Here is a 17,860-nt window from a genome sequence, read left to right as displayed (position 1 = left end):
TTGTGTTAAATTGGCCTTTTATGTCCGTTGTTAGGTATTATTCAAATGGCGTCCATACCCCATCTTTGGTGAGATGCAACAGTCAGAACCCAACATACCTTGTCATCACCTGACACAGTGATAACACCATTGTATGATAGCTCGTTTGGGCCACTTCTAGTTCCAAAGGCATCCACTTCCAAAGCTATGTTCTGTTGCCTCAGTGAATGTATAAAGTTATCAATACTTGACCCTATCATGAAGGTAAAAATCAAAAGAAGCAAGAGGGAAGTAAAACAACAGGCAAGTAATAATAAAAAACAAAACAAAACAAAACAAAAAAACCCCTAAAGTAAACTAAATGATGTCACCCAAAGCATACCATAATAAAAGACTGTCTAAGGATTTCCTTAGAAGGCAGAAATGATGCTATGATACCAAAATCCATTCTGATATCAAAGATGGGACAAGATTACTTTCCCTAGAGCCTAGCCATTTACATAAAATTTCTGTTAGTGTAAAAATACTATTTAAAGTTAACATCATAATCCTTAAAGATATTAATCTTCTATTTTCTTAGAAATTTGGAACAGATTTTTTTCCAGTGCCCAAGAATGCACAGTACTTCAAAAATGTTGTGGAAAGGCCTCAAAGATCAGTCAATGATTTATCTTACTAAATCCCCTTTGGTTGCTCGGTGCAATCAACTTTAGGATTTAAGTAACCTTGCAAGATGTGTTTCTAAAATAAACTTCCCAACCTTGAATTTTTCATTTTTTAAAATTAATTTCCTATTTGGCCTCATATGTGTTTTCTAAAACATACAGAATTTATTTTTCCCCTCATGGTTTATGTTGTCTGGGGAATCTCTCAAGAAGAACAACACTGAAAAGTTACATTTTAGCTCTATGTTTACCTGTTTTATTGATTACCAGTAAGTGGGTCAGAGGAGCTTGAGGTGGTTGTCCCGGAGAGAGGAAGTACATATTAGGAGTCAGTCCCCAAGAATAACTTTTTTGATATAACTCATAGAATAGATGTTCCAAAAGCTGAGGGCAAAAGCTGATGCCAAAAAGCAATAATCTACATGGAGGAAAATGTAAAAGAAAAAAAAATCTATAGCAATGTTTGTAGATTTTTAAGTTTGAGTAGATACTGGATATTAAAATAGAAATAAATTCTAAGCACTAATCAAATATAGGAATCATGCTTCCCCTCCCACCCCCAACCCTTATTTCTTTTTTCTAAAATGAAATGGTTCCTAAGTATCTATGCTTGGTCTTTCTATCTCTCTAAATGCCTCTCCTCCGCCCACCCCCCCCATTTTGGACATGTCACTCAAGCTCATGATGTTGGCTAGGTATGACTCTTAAATATCTCTCCAATTCCTACTTCTTTCCTCTGTTTCCATCTTGCATTTCTTCCTTTTTCTAGACCACTGAACACAGGCATACCACCAACACTCAAACGTACTACACTCTGACACTTTTTCCCTTTCTGTTCCCAATTTGTATAAATTACAACGTTTTCTCATTCACTCAAGTTCCCAAGGATCATTTTCCACTAATCTGTCTCCTTTAAGTCTCTTTTCTGAATAGCTGAAAATTTCTATCATATCATTATTAGGTGCCTAAAAACTTTTCTCTTCCACTTTTCAAGTTTGGACCTTAATTGTCTCTCTCCTGACCTCTTTCAGTATTGTCCTCAATGACTGTTTTCCTTGTCTCCAGAGTCTACTATTTCTGAGCCATTTTTGCACTGTTGCCCAATTAAGTGCAATTTGGCAATCTGTTTATTTTATTTTATATTTTACAGAGAGAGTAAGAGTGAGTGCAAGTGGGGGGAGGGGCAGAGGGCGAGAGAAAGAGAAATCTCCAAGCAGACTCCCTGCTGAGTGCAGAATCTGACACAGGGCTGGATCTCACGACCCTGGGATCATGACATGAGCTGAAATCTAGAGTCGGATGCCCAACAGACAAGCCACCCAGTGCCCCTCCCTGGCAATCTGTTCTAATTATGCCAATCATCTTTTCAAACAAAAAAGAAAACTTCAATACTTCCTTACTAGTCATAAAGCCCAAACTCTTCAGCTGTATGTAATACGTTATCAAAATTATTTTTTACTTTTCTGGATCCTTTATGTTGTAATCAACTCAAACTGATAATAGCTCTTCTGAGTTTTCATGTATCTCCATACTCGGTATTGCCCCCTCTGCCTGAATTTCCATCCTCCTTTCTTTCCTTGGCTAACTGTTACATTTTCCTACACCAGACTCCATTTCTCCCTCATATAAAACAATTTTTCTGATGCCCATATTGGAACATAATCTTTCACATACTGAATGTTCTGGTTGACAATATTGTCTAATCTTATGCTATGGTTTTGAGTGTACTTCTAATTACCTTCAAGAGCCAAATCTCATGTCTGATTTATTTTGATAAGTGTTACAGATATTTAACATAGAGTGTTATGCAGAAGTGCTAACAAATATTTTTTAATGAATGATTCCTGGCTGGAGAGCAGGATTTTTGCAAGGAGGTATTACTCAATGAACAGCCCGAAGCTATAGGGAAATGTGTGAACCATGAAGCAGGTTCCAGAGAGTGGATGGCTCAGATCCAGCCTGGCACAGGGCTATTTGGGCAAAGAGGAAGTCCTGGGGATGGGACCCAAGTGCTAAATTCCATGCTTCAGAAAAACGATTTCAACCCTTGGATAAGAGCAGATTCTGTGTGAAATTAAGAGAAAAAGCCCAAACTTTACCGGGTTTAATTACATACCCACCAAAGCAATTGGAAATTGTTTTCTGTGTTAAAAAAAGACCACATGCAATTGCTGGAATTTATCGCAGAGGGTTTTTTTGTGTTTTGTTTGTTTGTTTATTTGTTTGTTTTTGGTTTTTTTTCCCCTTGAATTTATTTTGAGAGCACTAACCCAACATATCTGAAACACTTGGGTACTCACATGGTCAACAGAGTTTTTTTTTCATTCTTTAACTTGAGGAAGCGAACTTTTGCTATTGCACAGAGCTGCTGTCTCCAGAGAGCCATGCCGCTGATTGATTTCTTTGTTTCCTTAAAGGAAGACAAAATTTGTTCCAGCTCAACAAGGCTTCCCGTGTCTTTTGTCCTATTACTTTGTAACTCTCCCCAAATTCCAACATCTATAAAACATAAAATCAATAATTTATAATGTGTCATTTTAGATGTGCATTACTTAGATTTTTCTATGACCATCTTTTCACCAAATGGTGTTGGAGTAGAGAATCTTGGGCAAAGATGCTAATAAATGAATTCATGGCATTATGAGAGTAACTACCAAAGAAAAGGAAACAGAGCAAAAAAAAAAAAAAGGCATAATACAAGAAGAAAAACTAATGACATAATGAAAGAAATCTTGTATTTTCTTTTTAAAAAGGTTTATGTCTATAGCTTTAAGGACTTAATTTATTCTAGGGAAATCAATGAAAAGAAACCCATTTTTAGCCTAGAAAAATCTACTCATTGCAAAAAATAAACTATCAGTATTTCTGACTAAGGTGGAAGAGTTGGTATATATATAGAACCCTCCCCATCCCCTTCCAAGGGTATAAAATTGGTAGAGACAATATTTTTTCATGTAGCCATGGTTGAAAACAAGAAAAAAGTTACCTGTTTTGGAAGACAAGCCTAGAGAAACTGATCAGCTCTAGACTTTGAGAAAGCTATAGTATATGTATATTAAAAGTTAAGCATAACCACAAGTATATAACTTCAAAAGTGGATAAAAGAGGGAAAGAGGTATTTTTAAAAACCCACTCAATCAATAAAAAATAGAAAATGGAAAAAAAAAAAGAACATAGAAAAGAGTAAACTGGAAACAAGGAATTATCTTAGATCAAGTAGAGGACTTTCCAAGGAATGGCAATTATACCAACAGCAAATCTTTCCAATAACAACAATGTAACCCTGAAGATATTGGAACAGTAGCCTCAAAATGTTACAAGAAAAGTTAACTGTCAAGATACAATTTTAATTTCTTTCTCTCTACAGCACTTACATTATATATTTATTGTCTACTCCATGAGGACCTAGTCTTGTACACTGCTATATCCCACACCCTTAGTAAAATGCATAGTACAAAATAAGGAATTTAAGAGGGGGGACCAGTATTGGGAGAAAAGGGAAGAAGGAGATAGAAATATATCTCTTCTCTGCTCTAAGTTTTCCCAAGACCAGACTGAATCAGAGCACCTCCAAAAGCATACAACCTCATCATTCAAAGTATATTTTCAAAATAGAATATTCTACAGAAAGATAAAATTGAAGTTTCTTTTGTTTTTACCTGATTCATCAATAGCTGATTTTCCTTCTAATTTCAAGAACACTTCATTCAAAGTTGTCATGGAAACACCATAATTCTCAATGCCCTGGTTAGAGCATCTGTCAAGATCCCTGTAAAGATCTAAAAGTAGTCAGAAAAATGCATTAGAAGAATATAATTTGTAATGAGATTGATAGTAACTATATCTTTCAACAATAGAGAACATGTGTGATGGGCCAAAAGCATTCATAAGAAACAAAGCTATGATAGAGACATTTCCTTATTTCTAAAATAACCTATATAGTGTGTGTCCATGTCTTGAGTATAAAATTGTAATCATCTATGTTTCATTCTTGGAAAGCTACATATGCAGAGTTCTTTAAGAAATACTATGTTTTATTTATTCTGTTTTTAAAAATTAATTCTGTTTGATAATGGGAGTGTAATAAATGAACTGAATGCTTGTGGTCTCCCATAAATCCGTATGTTGAAACCCTACCCTCCAGGTGTGATGGTATTAGGAGGTGGGGGCTTTGGGAGGTAATTAGGATTAGATGAAGTTCTGAGGGTGGAGCTTTGATTAATGGGATTAATACCTTTGAAAGAATCACAAGAAAGCTGGCTTCCTCTCCCTGCTTCTTGCCATATGGGAATACAAGAAGTCTGCACTCTGTAACCCCAAAGAGGTAATTCACTAGAACCCAAAGGTGCTGGAACCCAGATCTTGGACTTCCCGGCCTAAAGAACCATCAAAAATCAGTATGCTGTTTGTAAGCCCAACAGCCTATGGTATGTGTTATAGCACCCCCAACTGACTAAGGTAGGAAATATTAAATTCTAAAACCTTGTTAATTCAGGAATATTATTCCAAAAACTGAGAGAAGAATGCTCTTAGGAATAACTAGTAGGCAGTAAAATAACAAATGCAAAATAACTAATGTTTATAGAAATAATTAGGTGCTGCACAATCTTCCCTAGTTTAGAGAAATATATAAGTTAAAGGAAAGGATGAAGTATGTATGTAACTTTGCATTTACTTTATCTCTCTTTTTCAGCTTCTGACCACGGTATGAAGATTACACAAGAGCCTTCAAAGAAGGTAGGTCTTGAGAGACAAAGCAAAAGAGACTCTTAACTAGGGCGCCTGAGTGGCTCAGATGGTTAAGCGTCTGCCTTCGGCTCAGGTCATGATCCCAGGGTCCTGGGATCGAGTCCCGCATCGGGCTCCCTGCTAGGCGGGGAGTCTGCTTCTCCCTCTGCCTCTGCCTCTCTCTCTCTCTCTCTCTGACTCTCATGAATAAATAAATAAAACATTAAAAAAAAAAAGAGAGACTCTTAACTATAGGAAACACACTGAGGGTTGCTGGAGGGGACTGGGGGTAAGGGGATGGGGTAACTGGGTGATGGGCATTAAGGAGGGCACATGATAGAATGAGCACTAGGTGTTATATGCAACTGATGAATCACTGAACTCTACCTCTGAAACTAATTATACACTATATGTTAATTAATTGAATTTAAATAAAAAAAGGGACATCGTGCTGCAAAAAAATTTTAAAAAGAAGGTAGGTCTTTATAGGGATTAGTAGGTCATTTGGCAGGTTTTTTTTTTTTTTTAAGATACTGGGAATAGTTTGGGGGAAGTTCAAGAAAATGTGAAGTAGAATAAAGGATAAACTAATTCAAATATTGGGAGAAATTAAAGGTATCTATCTTAAGGGTATGTTAGATAAATAAAAATACAGATGTAGTCATGATTCCTAAGTGTTGGTTCTTTCTCAGTCTTTCTTTAAATTGTGCATTCCCCTTTGAAATGCATTTAACAAATAATCAGGTAACACTTTGCTTTGTGGGTTTCATAAAGGTTTCTGCTTCCATAGGTTACGTATATCAAAGACATGGTATACACATCTAAGACTGCTGTGATCTCACTGATTCTAAGATAATACATTTCATCATCTTTTACCATATTTGAAATGAGAATGTATCACAAATGCTGGTATGTCATTGTCTGTTTCTTTCTTGGTAACACATCCTAGAGCTGAGGCTGTCTTAGACTTGGAGAAATAACCATAGCTTCTATGTCAGGTATGATTCCAGGTGCTGTGCTTATTTTTAATATTTTAAGAATATATTTAAATATATTAAATAATTTAATCCTCATGAGAATCCTATAAAGTTAGTACTCTCATTATTCCCTTGTTACAAACAGGGAAATTGAAGTACAGAAAGGTAATATAACCTGTCCAGAATAATGGAGCTCCTGACAGCTCTGCTGGGATTTGAACATACCCAGTCTGGCTCTAGTATCCCAGCTTTCAATCACCACACCCTACTGTCTAGTACTATATTTCTTTATGAACCATGATTATGGCAGGCTTATTGATTCAATCAGGCAGCCCCGGAGCCATTATCCTCCATTAAAAGCTGGCAAATTCCTTGAACTCAAAATAAACACATTCTATGGTTATACTTTTTTTTTTTTAAATGCAGTCTACCTCAAAACTCTTGGCAAATGAAATCATATTGGGAGACCAGGTAGAAAAGTGGGAATGGCAATGAGCCTCCAGGCTTCCGTATTTGCGGCAAAGCTGTGAGTTTAGAATTGATCATAATTACTATTCGGTTACTTAGATTATAACATTATGTCACGGTGTTTATAATAAAACCATCTACATGTGGCAGCGTACCATTCCCTTCGCTCCCATTTAACACTCTATGCTGTTTTCACAGACCCCTCCTTGCCGGACCAGGTTCTCTCATTCATTCCTGAAACAAATGTCCCAAATATTCTTAATTTTAGCTTGATGTGGTCCTGTACCTCTTAACTGCCCAGATTGCCACTTGAAGCATATTTAGCATCTTTTGCCTCAGTTTCCTCATAAGTGATCTGGGGATAATATCAGGGGCTAATATTAGCAGTAACTTTGGGGAATATTAAAGGATTATGCACAGTGCCATGCACTTAGCAAGAATAAAAATGTCATCCATCATTCTTGGGGCCACCGTTATCATTAGTAACATCACTATAAATCATTCTGTGGTCTCTATGTTCTGTTACCTGGAAATTTGTTTGTCCTCTCCAAAGGCAAAATATATATGAGCTTTTCTTCACTTTGTGCTGTTAATTTGGCATCAGGGATGTGCTGTTTAACAAGTGATGTTATATTGTCTGGATCACACATTTCATTCAGATGCAAACTGACATTTAAAAAGAGCATGTTAATGCTATTTTTATCCAATACCATCTCTACAAACAATTGTAGTATGTTTGTCACTTCATTAATATTTATGAGACTATATATATATAGACTATATATATATATGCATATATATATATATAATCTAATGGAAGAAGCAAGACTTAAAAATAAATTGTCCAAAGATAGTCCACATTAATATAGTCCAAACTAGATAATCTAGAGACACTAGTATAAGGGATAATAACTCAAGGATTATTATTTGGAGGAAAGATATATTCAGCTAGATGTTGGCTGAAGTGAGGTGGAGGAAATGCCTGATTTTGTCTCCATCTATCCAAAAGCTCAGCTTTGAATTTCCCCTTTGCAGTAAAGTATGGGTTTTGCAAAAACTAAGACTTGAACATGGTGAACACAGACACAGGGGTAACTTGATAGAGTCATTAAGAACATGGTCCTAATGTCCCACTGATCCACATTCCAGAACTCAGGCTTAAGGTCTTCCAGTATCAAATTTTCATCAAAATTCCAATCAGTGTTCTTATACTCAGTTCTCAAAGAATTTCAAAAGACAGATTAATATAAAGTATGCATGTGATCACACAGAGCCTTGCACCAAGTAAACCTTCAATATATGTTAGCTGGTTTTATCATTTTTATTGTCCAAAATTTATTCGAGTCAAAGCTGATCTGTCTTCTTGGTGAGAACATGTAAAGTTCTTCATGAAATCATCAGATTTTAGAAGCAGCATTATTAGTCACATCCACTGAAATTTACTGGGGCTATCAAATGATGAGGACATCACTTTGATGATACAAACCTAAAAAATCAATTTTAGGTAAAACTATTCTGCGTTTACAAGGCCCAATGCAATACACGATCCAGGATCCCAAACAGAAAGAATACAGAACTTTCCCTGGAGGAGCTTGGAACATAGCATTCAAATAAAGCAGCATATTATAGAAGAAGTGAGGAAGAGGGAAGTTAAGTCAAGTAAGCAATGTGGATATTATTACCACTATTATATAAATGAAATCACTGAGGATCAAAGACCAGTTAATTAAGCTGACTGAGGCAACAGTTCAAAATAGTGCTGCCCAGGTTCCAGAAAAGAGGATGCTTATTAAGGAGAAAATATTCAAAAAAGACTTTCAAGAATGGATAAGACTTGAACTTGGCTAAAATGGGTTGGAGGAGGACATGTCAAACAGACATCCTCCCTTGAGCAGAGAGAAGACAACTAAATCACGGAACATACTTAGAAAACAGTGAGGGGTCCATTTTAGTTGGAAGGTATTGATTCAATTAGATTGTACCAAGCAATCATGATGGAATGGTAGATTTGATCAGATTAAACCTTCAGTAAATAATGTACATAATACATTTAACCTCTGAGGATAAAGTGCCTTAAATTATTTTTTAAGAAATACTAATACTGGGCCCCTGGGTGCCTCAGCTGGTTAAGCGACCGCCTTCAGCTAGGTCATGATCCTGGAGTCCCAGGATCAAGTCCCGCATCGGGCTTCCTGCTCAGCAGGGAGTCTGCTTCTCCCTCTGACCCTCCCCCCTCATGCTCTCTCTCTCTTATTCTCTCTCTCAAATAAATAAATAAAATCTTAAAAAAAAAAAGAAACACTAATATTTTAGCAGGAAGTATAGGGAGAGATTCATATCACACCTGTAATCTTGGCCCAGAGAGTCTACCACTTTAAGTAATGTGAGATTGGGTATATTACTAAAACTCCCTGACATGTCAGAGGCTAACAATACCATCTTCTTACAGTTATCTGAAGGATTAAATATGATTATATGAGTATTCCATATGTAAATATCTTAGCAAGAACCTAGAGCATAGCCAATATGGAATAAGTGATAGACATTACTTAATAATAATAATAATAATAATAATAATTAATAATGATATTAATTACTATCAGGAAGAGAAGAAGATAGAAAAGAATGAGGGAGAAGATGAAGTCAGGGAGAACAGAGAGGAGACTTGAAATTGTCACAATGAACAAAAAGAAGCATTGGAAAAATGTTGAGAGAGGGTTGGAATGCCATTAAATTTCTCTTTGCAAACAATGTGTTGTGAAAATATTTTCCAAAAATGTTGTTTAAACTTAGCTTAATCATCCTTGTAGTCTCCATGTCTACAATCCTACCTGCCCTTCGTTCTAGCTAAGAAAGAGATCAGTTGTTCTAACACAGTGCTCTTGAAAGGATCTTAATAATTTTGTAGCCTACTTTAACATACTAATACGATCTCTTGTCTGCAACATGTTCTAATATGTCTCCAACAACACAGATTGTACCTTAAATGGTAGCCGATGCCCCATTTCTTCTTCAGGAATAGAGAAGAGCCCGCACACTTCAGCCTCCCATTGGATATAAACACCTTCCTATCTAAGCAGAAAAGAAAAACAATGCATTGTATCAAGAGGTTATTCTCTCACTGTTTATAAAAGAACAAATCCATTACCAAATAATGCATTTTAGGAGCATGACCCACTAAAATATTTGCATTCTAATTCTGGTCGTACATAAGCCAATTTCTTTGTTATCCAATAACCTGAATGATATGTTAGTTTATTCTCTAGTATGTTGAGAAAAATTATCATACAATGGGAGGATCTGTTTCAAGCCAACTGACATTCCTACTGAATAAAACATAGTATATATTTGAGAGTATGCTATATATTTACAACCAATGAGTTGCTTTGCAATAGGATCAGAATACATGTGTGGGACAATGTACATGGAGATGCAGACATTCAAATGGACGACAGCAAGAATCTCCTGTCTTCATGACAGTCACACATACACCCATAGCAGGTGTGTTGGAACTTATCTACACATATTTCACTCATGTCCCTAATTTCTCACTAAGACACATGAGAGAAAACCGAGAACCACCACGAAAGGACATGGATGGAACTTGAAGGCATTAGGCTGAGATAAATCAGAGAAAGAGAAAGACAAATACTGTATGATCTCACTTATATGTGGAATCTAAAAAAAAAAAAAAATTCACCAGCCAGGATGTCAGCCTCATCCATGAACTGGGTACTGAAGAGAATGACTCTATCGGATTTCCTCTCTTTTAGGAGGTTCCATACACAGTGCCTTGAAAGAGGATCTGATCCAGCAGTTGGTTCATCCAATAGCAAAACCTGCACAGTAGGGAAACATAAAATCATTTTCCACTTTCAGGTAAATTTTTTTTAAAAAAACAATATATGTGTAAAAGTGCTTGGGAGAAATATCTTACTACTTAATTTTTCACTTGAACAATTCTTTTATATTTACCATTTGCAAATTCAGTTGGATGGAATACACTAGTTCCACAGTCCTCAAGCTCATTCACCAATAATTAGGGCTCGACTTACCTGAGGGTCTCCTAAAATGGCAATCCCAAAAGTTAGTTTCCTTTTTTGTCCACCGCTTAAATTTTGAGCAAGAATATCTTGAATATTTTCCATCTCCAAGTCCCTTAAAACTTGTTGCATCTAACCAAAAAGGAAAGAAAAGAAGAGGAGAGGAGAGGAGAGGAGAGGAGAGGAGAGGAGAGGAGAGGAGAGAAGAGAAGAGAAGAGAAGAGAAAAGGATGTTTAGTCCAAAACCCAGCATGTTTGTTTTAAAAACACAATCATTTTGCTGTTTGTTGCCAAGGGCCTTTTTGCCCTTTTGATGATGCACCATGTAGAAATAACATAAATACATTTAGAACTTTCTAGATAAACAATTTCATGTTCATGGCTGTGTGACATCTAATATGTTCCTCTACCTCTTGTTCCACTTCATGTGGCTGAATCCCTTTTATTTTAGCGAAGAGCCTGAGATTTTCTTTCACAGTGAGGAAGCCAAATTGCACATTGGATTGTGGACAGACTCCAGTGAGCTTGCTAACGGTTTTGGAGTCAGTCATTTCCGAAAGGGTGTGATTATAGATTGTGACCGAACCTAGAAGTAGAAAGGTTGACAGTTAGCAACAGGATAACATGCCATGGTTCATTTAAGATGTTTTAAAGTGAAAAACAATGGGTGTCAAACACTAGAGTCTTTTTTTTTTTTTTAAGATTTTATTTATTTTTTTGACAGAGAGAGACAGCAAGAGAGGGAACACAAGCAGAGGGATTGGGAGAGGGAGAAGCAGGCTTCCCTCGAGCAGGGAGCTTGATACGGGGCTCGATCCCAGGACCCTGGGATCATGACCTGAGCCAAAGGCAGACGCTTAACAACTGAGCCACCCAGGTGCCCCCAAACACTAGTCTTTTAAGCATACTGGATCTATAAGGAATACACTATTGACTAAAAATGTAATGTTCACAATTTATCTGAACCAGTTGGAGTGACTATTCATAAAGCTACTTATCTTGAAATATTTAAACCACAAAGATTTTCCTAAATAAACAGAACATACATCTATTAAAAGAGTAACTTGAAGAAACTTGCAAAACTTGTCTCTTAAGTACCTGAGGGTGATTAGTAGTTAATGAAGCTACTAAGTACTGAAATTAACCAATAAAACTAATTAATAAAATGTGGAGTTAATGTATTTGTCCATGTTCTTGCCTGTAATTATCTTCTCACCTGATGTTGGTTTGGACAGTCCACTGAGCATGTTTAACAGGGTCGTTTTCCCAGCTCCACTGTGACCAAGGAGGGCAGTGATCTGGCCTTCATATATGTCAAATACCAGACCTGGCATTATTACAAAAAGAAATCCCACTCAGAGCCTACATGTTAACTTTACATTCTCCAAAAAAAAATTTTTTTTTAAGATTTTATTTTTTTATTTAGAGAGTGAGAGCACAGCAGGGGGAGGGGCAGAGGGAGAGGAAGAGAGAGAATCTCAAGCAGACTCCGGGCAGCATGTGGAGCCTGACATGGGGCTCGATCTTAGGACCCTGAGTTCATGACCTGAGCTGAAATCAAGAGTCTGACACTTCACCAACTGAGCCACTTAGATGCCCCACATTCTCCAAAATTTTTATAATTTCTTATAGCATGTGTATTTGGCTAGAAATATTCAAAATAAAATCCATCCCCAAATTCTTCCGTTTAAAATTGTATCTCCTATGATACACATTTTAAAGCTATAGCATTGTCATGATATATTATTATGTAATTAACAATTTTTTGGATAAGGGCAGTTTTGTCATTAAAAATAGGTTGACTATAATAAAAATCGTTTATTAGGATTAGGGAGTGTGACGAGTTGAAAATAAAGAACTTCATGATGCAGCCATACATCTTTCAAACCTATAAGGTATCGATGGCACACCCTGACTTTCTAAAATTGTTCTATGGTTTTACATTCACTCAGAAGGAAACGCAATGTGTTGAAATGAAGGAAAATTGTGGTGTCTGGAATATATCTGTTCTTTATCCCCACAAAGACAGTGCAACAATGAGGCGTAGTCACCAAATCAAACAGCCGTGTAAATATGTTAGCTCATTACCTTTCAAGGCTTCTACTTTTTCATGATTTCCTTTTCCATATTCTTTCCTAAGATTTCTTATTCTGAAAAAAAAAGAAAAAGAGGAAAATGTTTTAAGGACATAGTGGAAGTAGACAGAGGATTGAGAAATCAAGTCTTTGGGGTTGTGAGAAAATTCTGGGGGCTCTTTCCCTCATGCGGGCCCAGGTGATGGGAAAGGCTTTCCTGAGGAGACAATGGCAAATTGAATGATGAACAAAGGTTGAGCAAAGACCCAGGGAAGTTAGGGATTTCTAGTTGTTTGGAAACAAAGCAATCAGCATTGAATAAAACACATCTATCATCTCAGAGGGAAGATATGCACGGCATGAGTACCCTACTTAGGTTTTCTTCCCATCTCTCTGGATGCCTATCTCCCCTTTTCTGCATCACCTCCCTCTTCCCTCTCCTATTCTTCATTGGGAAGCAAAGAGGTGGGAGACAGGGTAAATCACAGAGAAAAGGAGAAGAAAGACAAGGGATGCAATGACAATGTCTGTCATAAAGACAGCAGTCACAGAAAGAGAGAGAACAGCACCAAGAAGAGAGCAAAAAGAAAATGAGAGAAATGGAAATATGAAGATTATTTATTCCTTGATGTTTGTTGTTCTGCAATAAGATATTCGTAAATATAAATGCTGACAATGTGGGAAAGCAAAGTGCTTTTAACAACAATGGTGGCATTTCACGAGTGGGATGGCCTGGATGTAGGTGGGTACAAAGAGGCACCCAGGAAATCTTCGTCACACCTGTATTTTGCCAGATAGACCTCTGGTCCCTGACCTGTTCTCCCTTTGCACTTTTGTATAATTTATTTATTACCTGATGGCTTCTTTCCCGTGGAATTCTGGAGACACTGGTTCAAAAGAGTCGTTGGATGAAGAATCTGAATCTATTTCATTCTCAAGGGCCAAATGACCAGCCCTTTGGTGTTGAAACCAAAAAGAGGATTTCAGGAAAAACCAAGGAGAACATCGATGTCCGTATTCAGCTACACGAACAGGAGGCAATTGAACATTGCATCAGTCACCACTTTAAGGATTAGTGACCTCAGGACAGCTTGTCAAGGCAACTGCTTTGGGAAGTATTTAGACACCCTTAAGATCCAGTCCCAAGCACTAGCTTTCTTCATCTAGCGCTAATATAAGCACTAATAGTATAATTATCCTTCATCTCTTGCAAGCATCTCTTTTTAAAAAGAAACAATTTAAAGTATTGTGGTAGAACAAGATCTTAGAAAGCGATTCTATAAACAAAGTGCAGAATACCATTGGGCTCATTTTAGAAATTTTGGGAAAAAAATGCTTGATAATTTATACCCGATATGTTGTAGACAGTTATTTTATAGAAATGCACTGAATGAAATTGCATTGAATGACAATTAGGTTACTACTTACTGGGCAAAATTTTGTCAAAATATAATGTCAAAGCCAAATACAGAAGAGCATCAAAAACCAACACGAAAAGAGTAGCTGTTATTAGGTATGGGTTGTCTGAAGAATCCAAATGGATGTTAGAATTCACATCATAGTCCAAATGTATAAGCTGGAAAAAAAGATGCATACATTGAATTTTAAAAAGATAAACAGAGTATTAGGAATTATTATTGTCTTATTTCTGCTGAACCCTGGGATTGAAAAAGATAAATAAAACACAGTTCTGTCTTCACAGAGCTCTAATCTATTGGAAGACATAGCAGTGAATCCATCTAGCTACAAAGCAATTTGGGAAGTTAGTGGAGGTAGGTACTAAGGACTTAGAGACCCCTGGGAAGAAGTAGGCAAATCCTCTGGGAAGTAAAAACTCAAAGGAGGGGTTGCCTAAGGATTACATCAGGTGTAGGATGGGGGGCAAAGGGGCATTCTAGAAAGGGGATACTATTTGAAAGTAAAAACATGAAAAGCTGAAAGTACTTCAGTGGTCACAAGAATAATTTCTTATTATAGTGAGATGCAATGAGTTTATACATAACGTAACCTTTCATGTAGCATTTTACAGTTACGATGTCACACCTAGAATTAAATTTTCTGAGAAGAGGTTCAGTTTCATGTACAACTGGCCAATTAAAAAGAAAAATTTATTTCCATTGAATTCCTGGTTTTCAAATACTTGCGATAATATTAAGGGTCATGTTTCCTGTGCACTAAATTAGTTAATTGTTCATTGGGACAACCCATTGAAAATAAAAGCTGACCCACATCGATAATAGAGTATCAACCTATATTAATGACTTAAAATAAAGCCAGTTACGCTGAGAGAGAAAAATGAAAACCTCCCCGATACCTTGGATGTGTATCTTTACAAAAGCGGATGAGGATTTTGATTCTTAGAACACAGAGCATGAATTCCTCAGAGAGAATTTTTTAATGTTCTGTAAAAAATGAAATAGTTATATTAACTCTTACCTCAGCCATTCCAGCAGTGAAAGCAAAAGGGCTAAGAAGACATAGGGTCCATTCCAAAAATGCAGGAAGATGTCTGTACAATGCAGTGAATCCCAGACTCCCCCAAAAGACAGTAAGGAGAAAGACAACCAATCCAGTAAGGAAAGGTTTCTTTATCAACACGCTCATCAGGAAAGCTAAAGTTATCTGAGAGGAGAGAAAAACTTCAGGTAGTATATAATTCTCTGAGAATCATCAGTAGCATAATAAAAAGAATTTCATAATATAAAAATATATAACATCCAATCCTCCACCCCCACCCCCCAGATACTGTCTCATGCAAATACTCATATACTGCAAACAGAAACAGAAGAGGTGTGACCAGAATTGGTGAGAAATGACTGGTTTCTCTGAGAGAGAGAGAGATTAAATTTATCAACTCACCAAAGACAGGCCATAGAGGAGAAAGAGGGTGAAGACCACCACAAAGCCAGTCAGGACGACAACTTGGGCAGATGTTACAATAAGAGCCATCAAAGTAGCCACAATAAAGATGAAGCCAGCATACATCAAACCCCAGGAGAGCCTAGCACAGAAACGAAGCATCAGTTCAAGGGCTGGTACTTTATCACTGTATTTATGCACTTACTCTGCAAATGATTTGGGAAGCTTACTCTATATTAAGAGTAAAGGGAGTACCCTATATCAAGAGCTAAGAGATTAGAAAACTTCTCTGTCCCCAAAGTTCATATGCTACCGGGGAAAGTAGACAATAAGTACACAGGTAAAATAGGTGACTAATTGCAAAATAAAGAAATAGACTGAGTCATATAATGAGGGTAACTGGGAACAGTTTTCTGGGAAAACACATCTATGACCGACATGTCCGTTCTGGACTTCTTCTTTCAGTAAAGTATAAACACCAGGGACAAAAACCAGATGATGAAGCAGGGATCAGCAAACTTTTTCTCTGATGAGCCAGATAGTAAATCTTTCAGGCTTTTTGGACCATATGGTCTCTTGCAACTACGGAAGTCTGCCTTTGTGTTCACGGACAACATTCAAATGACTGGGCTCTGCTTCAACAACAATTTATTTGTAGACAATGATGTTTGAATTTCATATATGCTTTTGTGTGCCATAAAATATTATTGTTCTTTTGATTTTTTTTAGGCGTTTTCATAAAAGCCATTCCTAGCTTGCAGATTGTTCAAAAAAGGGCCATAGTTTGCCAACCACCGATATAGACAATCAGATTAGGCTTAGGAATACAGAGATACAGAAAGACAGATGGATGCAAAGATATGTTTTTCTTGCTATCAATGCCAAAGAAACAGGAAGAAAGTTTTTTATAGGGGAAAGAGAACAAGCTTTCTAATCATACAGATGTAGGTTCAGGTTTTCTGTGTTGCACTGTAACTATATGATCTGAGAGGTAGAATCTCTTTAAATTTCCTTACTGTCTATTGAAAAATAATAAGAGAATTAAACAAAATGTTGTATGTTATGTGTTTAATGTGGCAACTGGTTTATAACAAGTCCACGTGAACACTTAAATTTCTTTACTTCAAAGTTTAAATGCCATCATGTCTTGCCTAATTGTAACAATGCCCTTTGCTCAATCACTTCTGTTCATCTGAAATTGTTCATCTCTCCGTGTCCCATAAACTTCTAATTTCATTCATATGTAGTATCAATGGAATGTTAGTCTTTTCTTATGCAGGAAAAGTCCTGTTTTTTTTTAACCTTCTCTCATTGGATTCATTTGGTTTCTCCCTTCTTTTTATCATATTGTTTACTTTTCTCTGACTCTGTAGATTTCTATTTTTTTAAAAAAATATAGTGAGCAAAATTTTCTTCAGTATTGGGCTCCAGAATTTAAAAAAAAGAGACACCAGAAAAATTCCCATTCTAGATCAAACCAGCAATTCGTTTTCTCCACTTTTACACTCAGTTAATGGAACATTTCTGGAGGAAAAAAAATAAATTTGGTTTAAATTGGCAGCATTAAAAATGTGGGGTCTTCCTACCCAACTGAATAGTGTCTAACGTCCTTTCCTTTTTAAATTATTTATTTTTTTAAATTTAAATTCAATTAACATATAATGTATTATTAGTTTCAGAGGTAGAGGTCAGTTATTCATCAGTCTTATATAATACCCAGTGCTCATTACATCATGTGCCCTCCTTAATGTCCATCACCCAGTTACCCCAACCCCCCACCCAACTCTCCTCCAGAAAGCCTCAGTTTGTTTCCTATGATCAAGAGTCTCTTATGGTTTTTCTCCCTCTCTGATTTCATCTTGTTTTATATTTTCCTCTCTTCCCCTATGATCTTCTGTTTTGTATCTTAAATTCCACATGAGTGAGATCATATGATAATTGTCTTTTTCTGACTTATTTCACTTAGCACAATACCCTCTAGTTCCATCCATGTCATTGCAAATGGCAAGATTTCTTTTTCTTCCTTCCTTCCTTCCTTCCTTCCTTCCTTCCTTCCTTCCTTCCTT

At 36.6% G+C, this 17,860-nt stretch overlaps 1 protein-coding gene across 4 annotated transcripts in view; it reads right to left on the bottom strand.

Annotated features, from left to right (window-relative positions):
• ABCA9 (ATP binding cassette subfamily A member 9) overlaps window positions 1-17,860 on the bottom strand; it is a 60,160-nt gene that overhangs the window by 23,576 nt on the left and 18,724 nt on the right. For 3 of the 4 annotated variants that reach the window (XR_004683080.1, XR_004683079.1, XM_035026168.1), the window contains 15 exons: window positions 15,795-15,936; window positions 15,372-15,557; window positions 14,364-14,511; window positions 13,789-13,957; window positions 12,949-13,010; window positions 12,077-12,187; window positions 11,271-11,446; window positions 10,873-10,992; window positions 10,518-10,656; window positions 9,799-9,889; window positions 7,344-7,483; window positions 4,304-4,423; window positions 2,945-3,143; window positions 896-1,062; window positions 99-232 (listed from right to left, as the gene is read on the bottom strand). Coding sequence is in view for 1 of the 4 variants with exons in the window: in XM_035026168.1 (XP_034882059.1) it covers window positions 99-232; window positions 896-1,062; window positions 2,945-3,143; window positions 4,304-4,423; window positions 7,344-7,483; window positions 9,799-9,889; window positions 10,518-10,656; window positions 10,873-10,992; window positions 11,271-11,446; window positions 12,077-12,187; window positions 12,949-13,010; window positions 13,789-13,957; window positions 14,364-14,511; window positions 15,372-15,557; window positions 15,795-15,936 (2,104 nt within the window). In the remaining 3 variants the exon portion in view is untranslated. The remainder of the gene's footprint in view (window positions 1-98; window positions 233-895; window positions 1,063-2,944; window positions 3,144-4,303; window positions 4,424-7,343; window positions 7,484-9,798; window positions 9,890-10,517; window positions 10,657-10,872; window positions 10,993-11,270; window positions 11,447-12,076; window positions 12,188-12,948; window positions 13,011-13,788; window positions 13,958-14,363; window positions 14,512-15,371; window positions 15,558-15,794; window positions 15,937-17,860) is intronic. The other variant, XR_004683081.1, reaches the window with a different exon arrangement.

This window comes from Mirounga leonina, unplaced genomic scaffold, assembly GCF_011800145.1.
Source record: "Mirounga leonina isolate KUSES-001 unplaced genomic scaffold, KU_Mleo_1.0 Mir_197, whole genome shotgun sequence".
NCBI classification, from domain to species: Eukaryota; Metazoa; Chordata; class Mammalia; order Carnivora; family Phocidae; genus Mirounga; species Mirounga leonina.
This window is presented reverse-complemented; position numbering and strand designations above follow the sequence as displayed.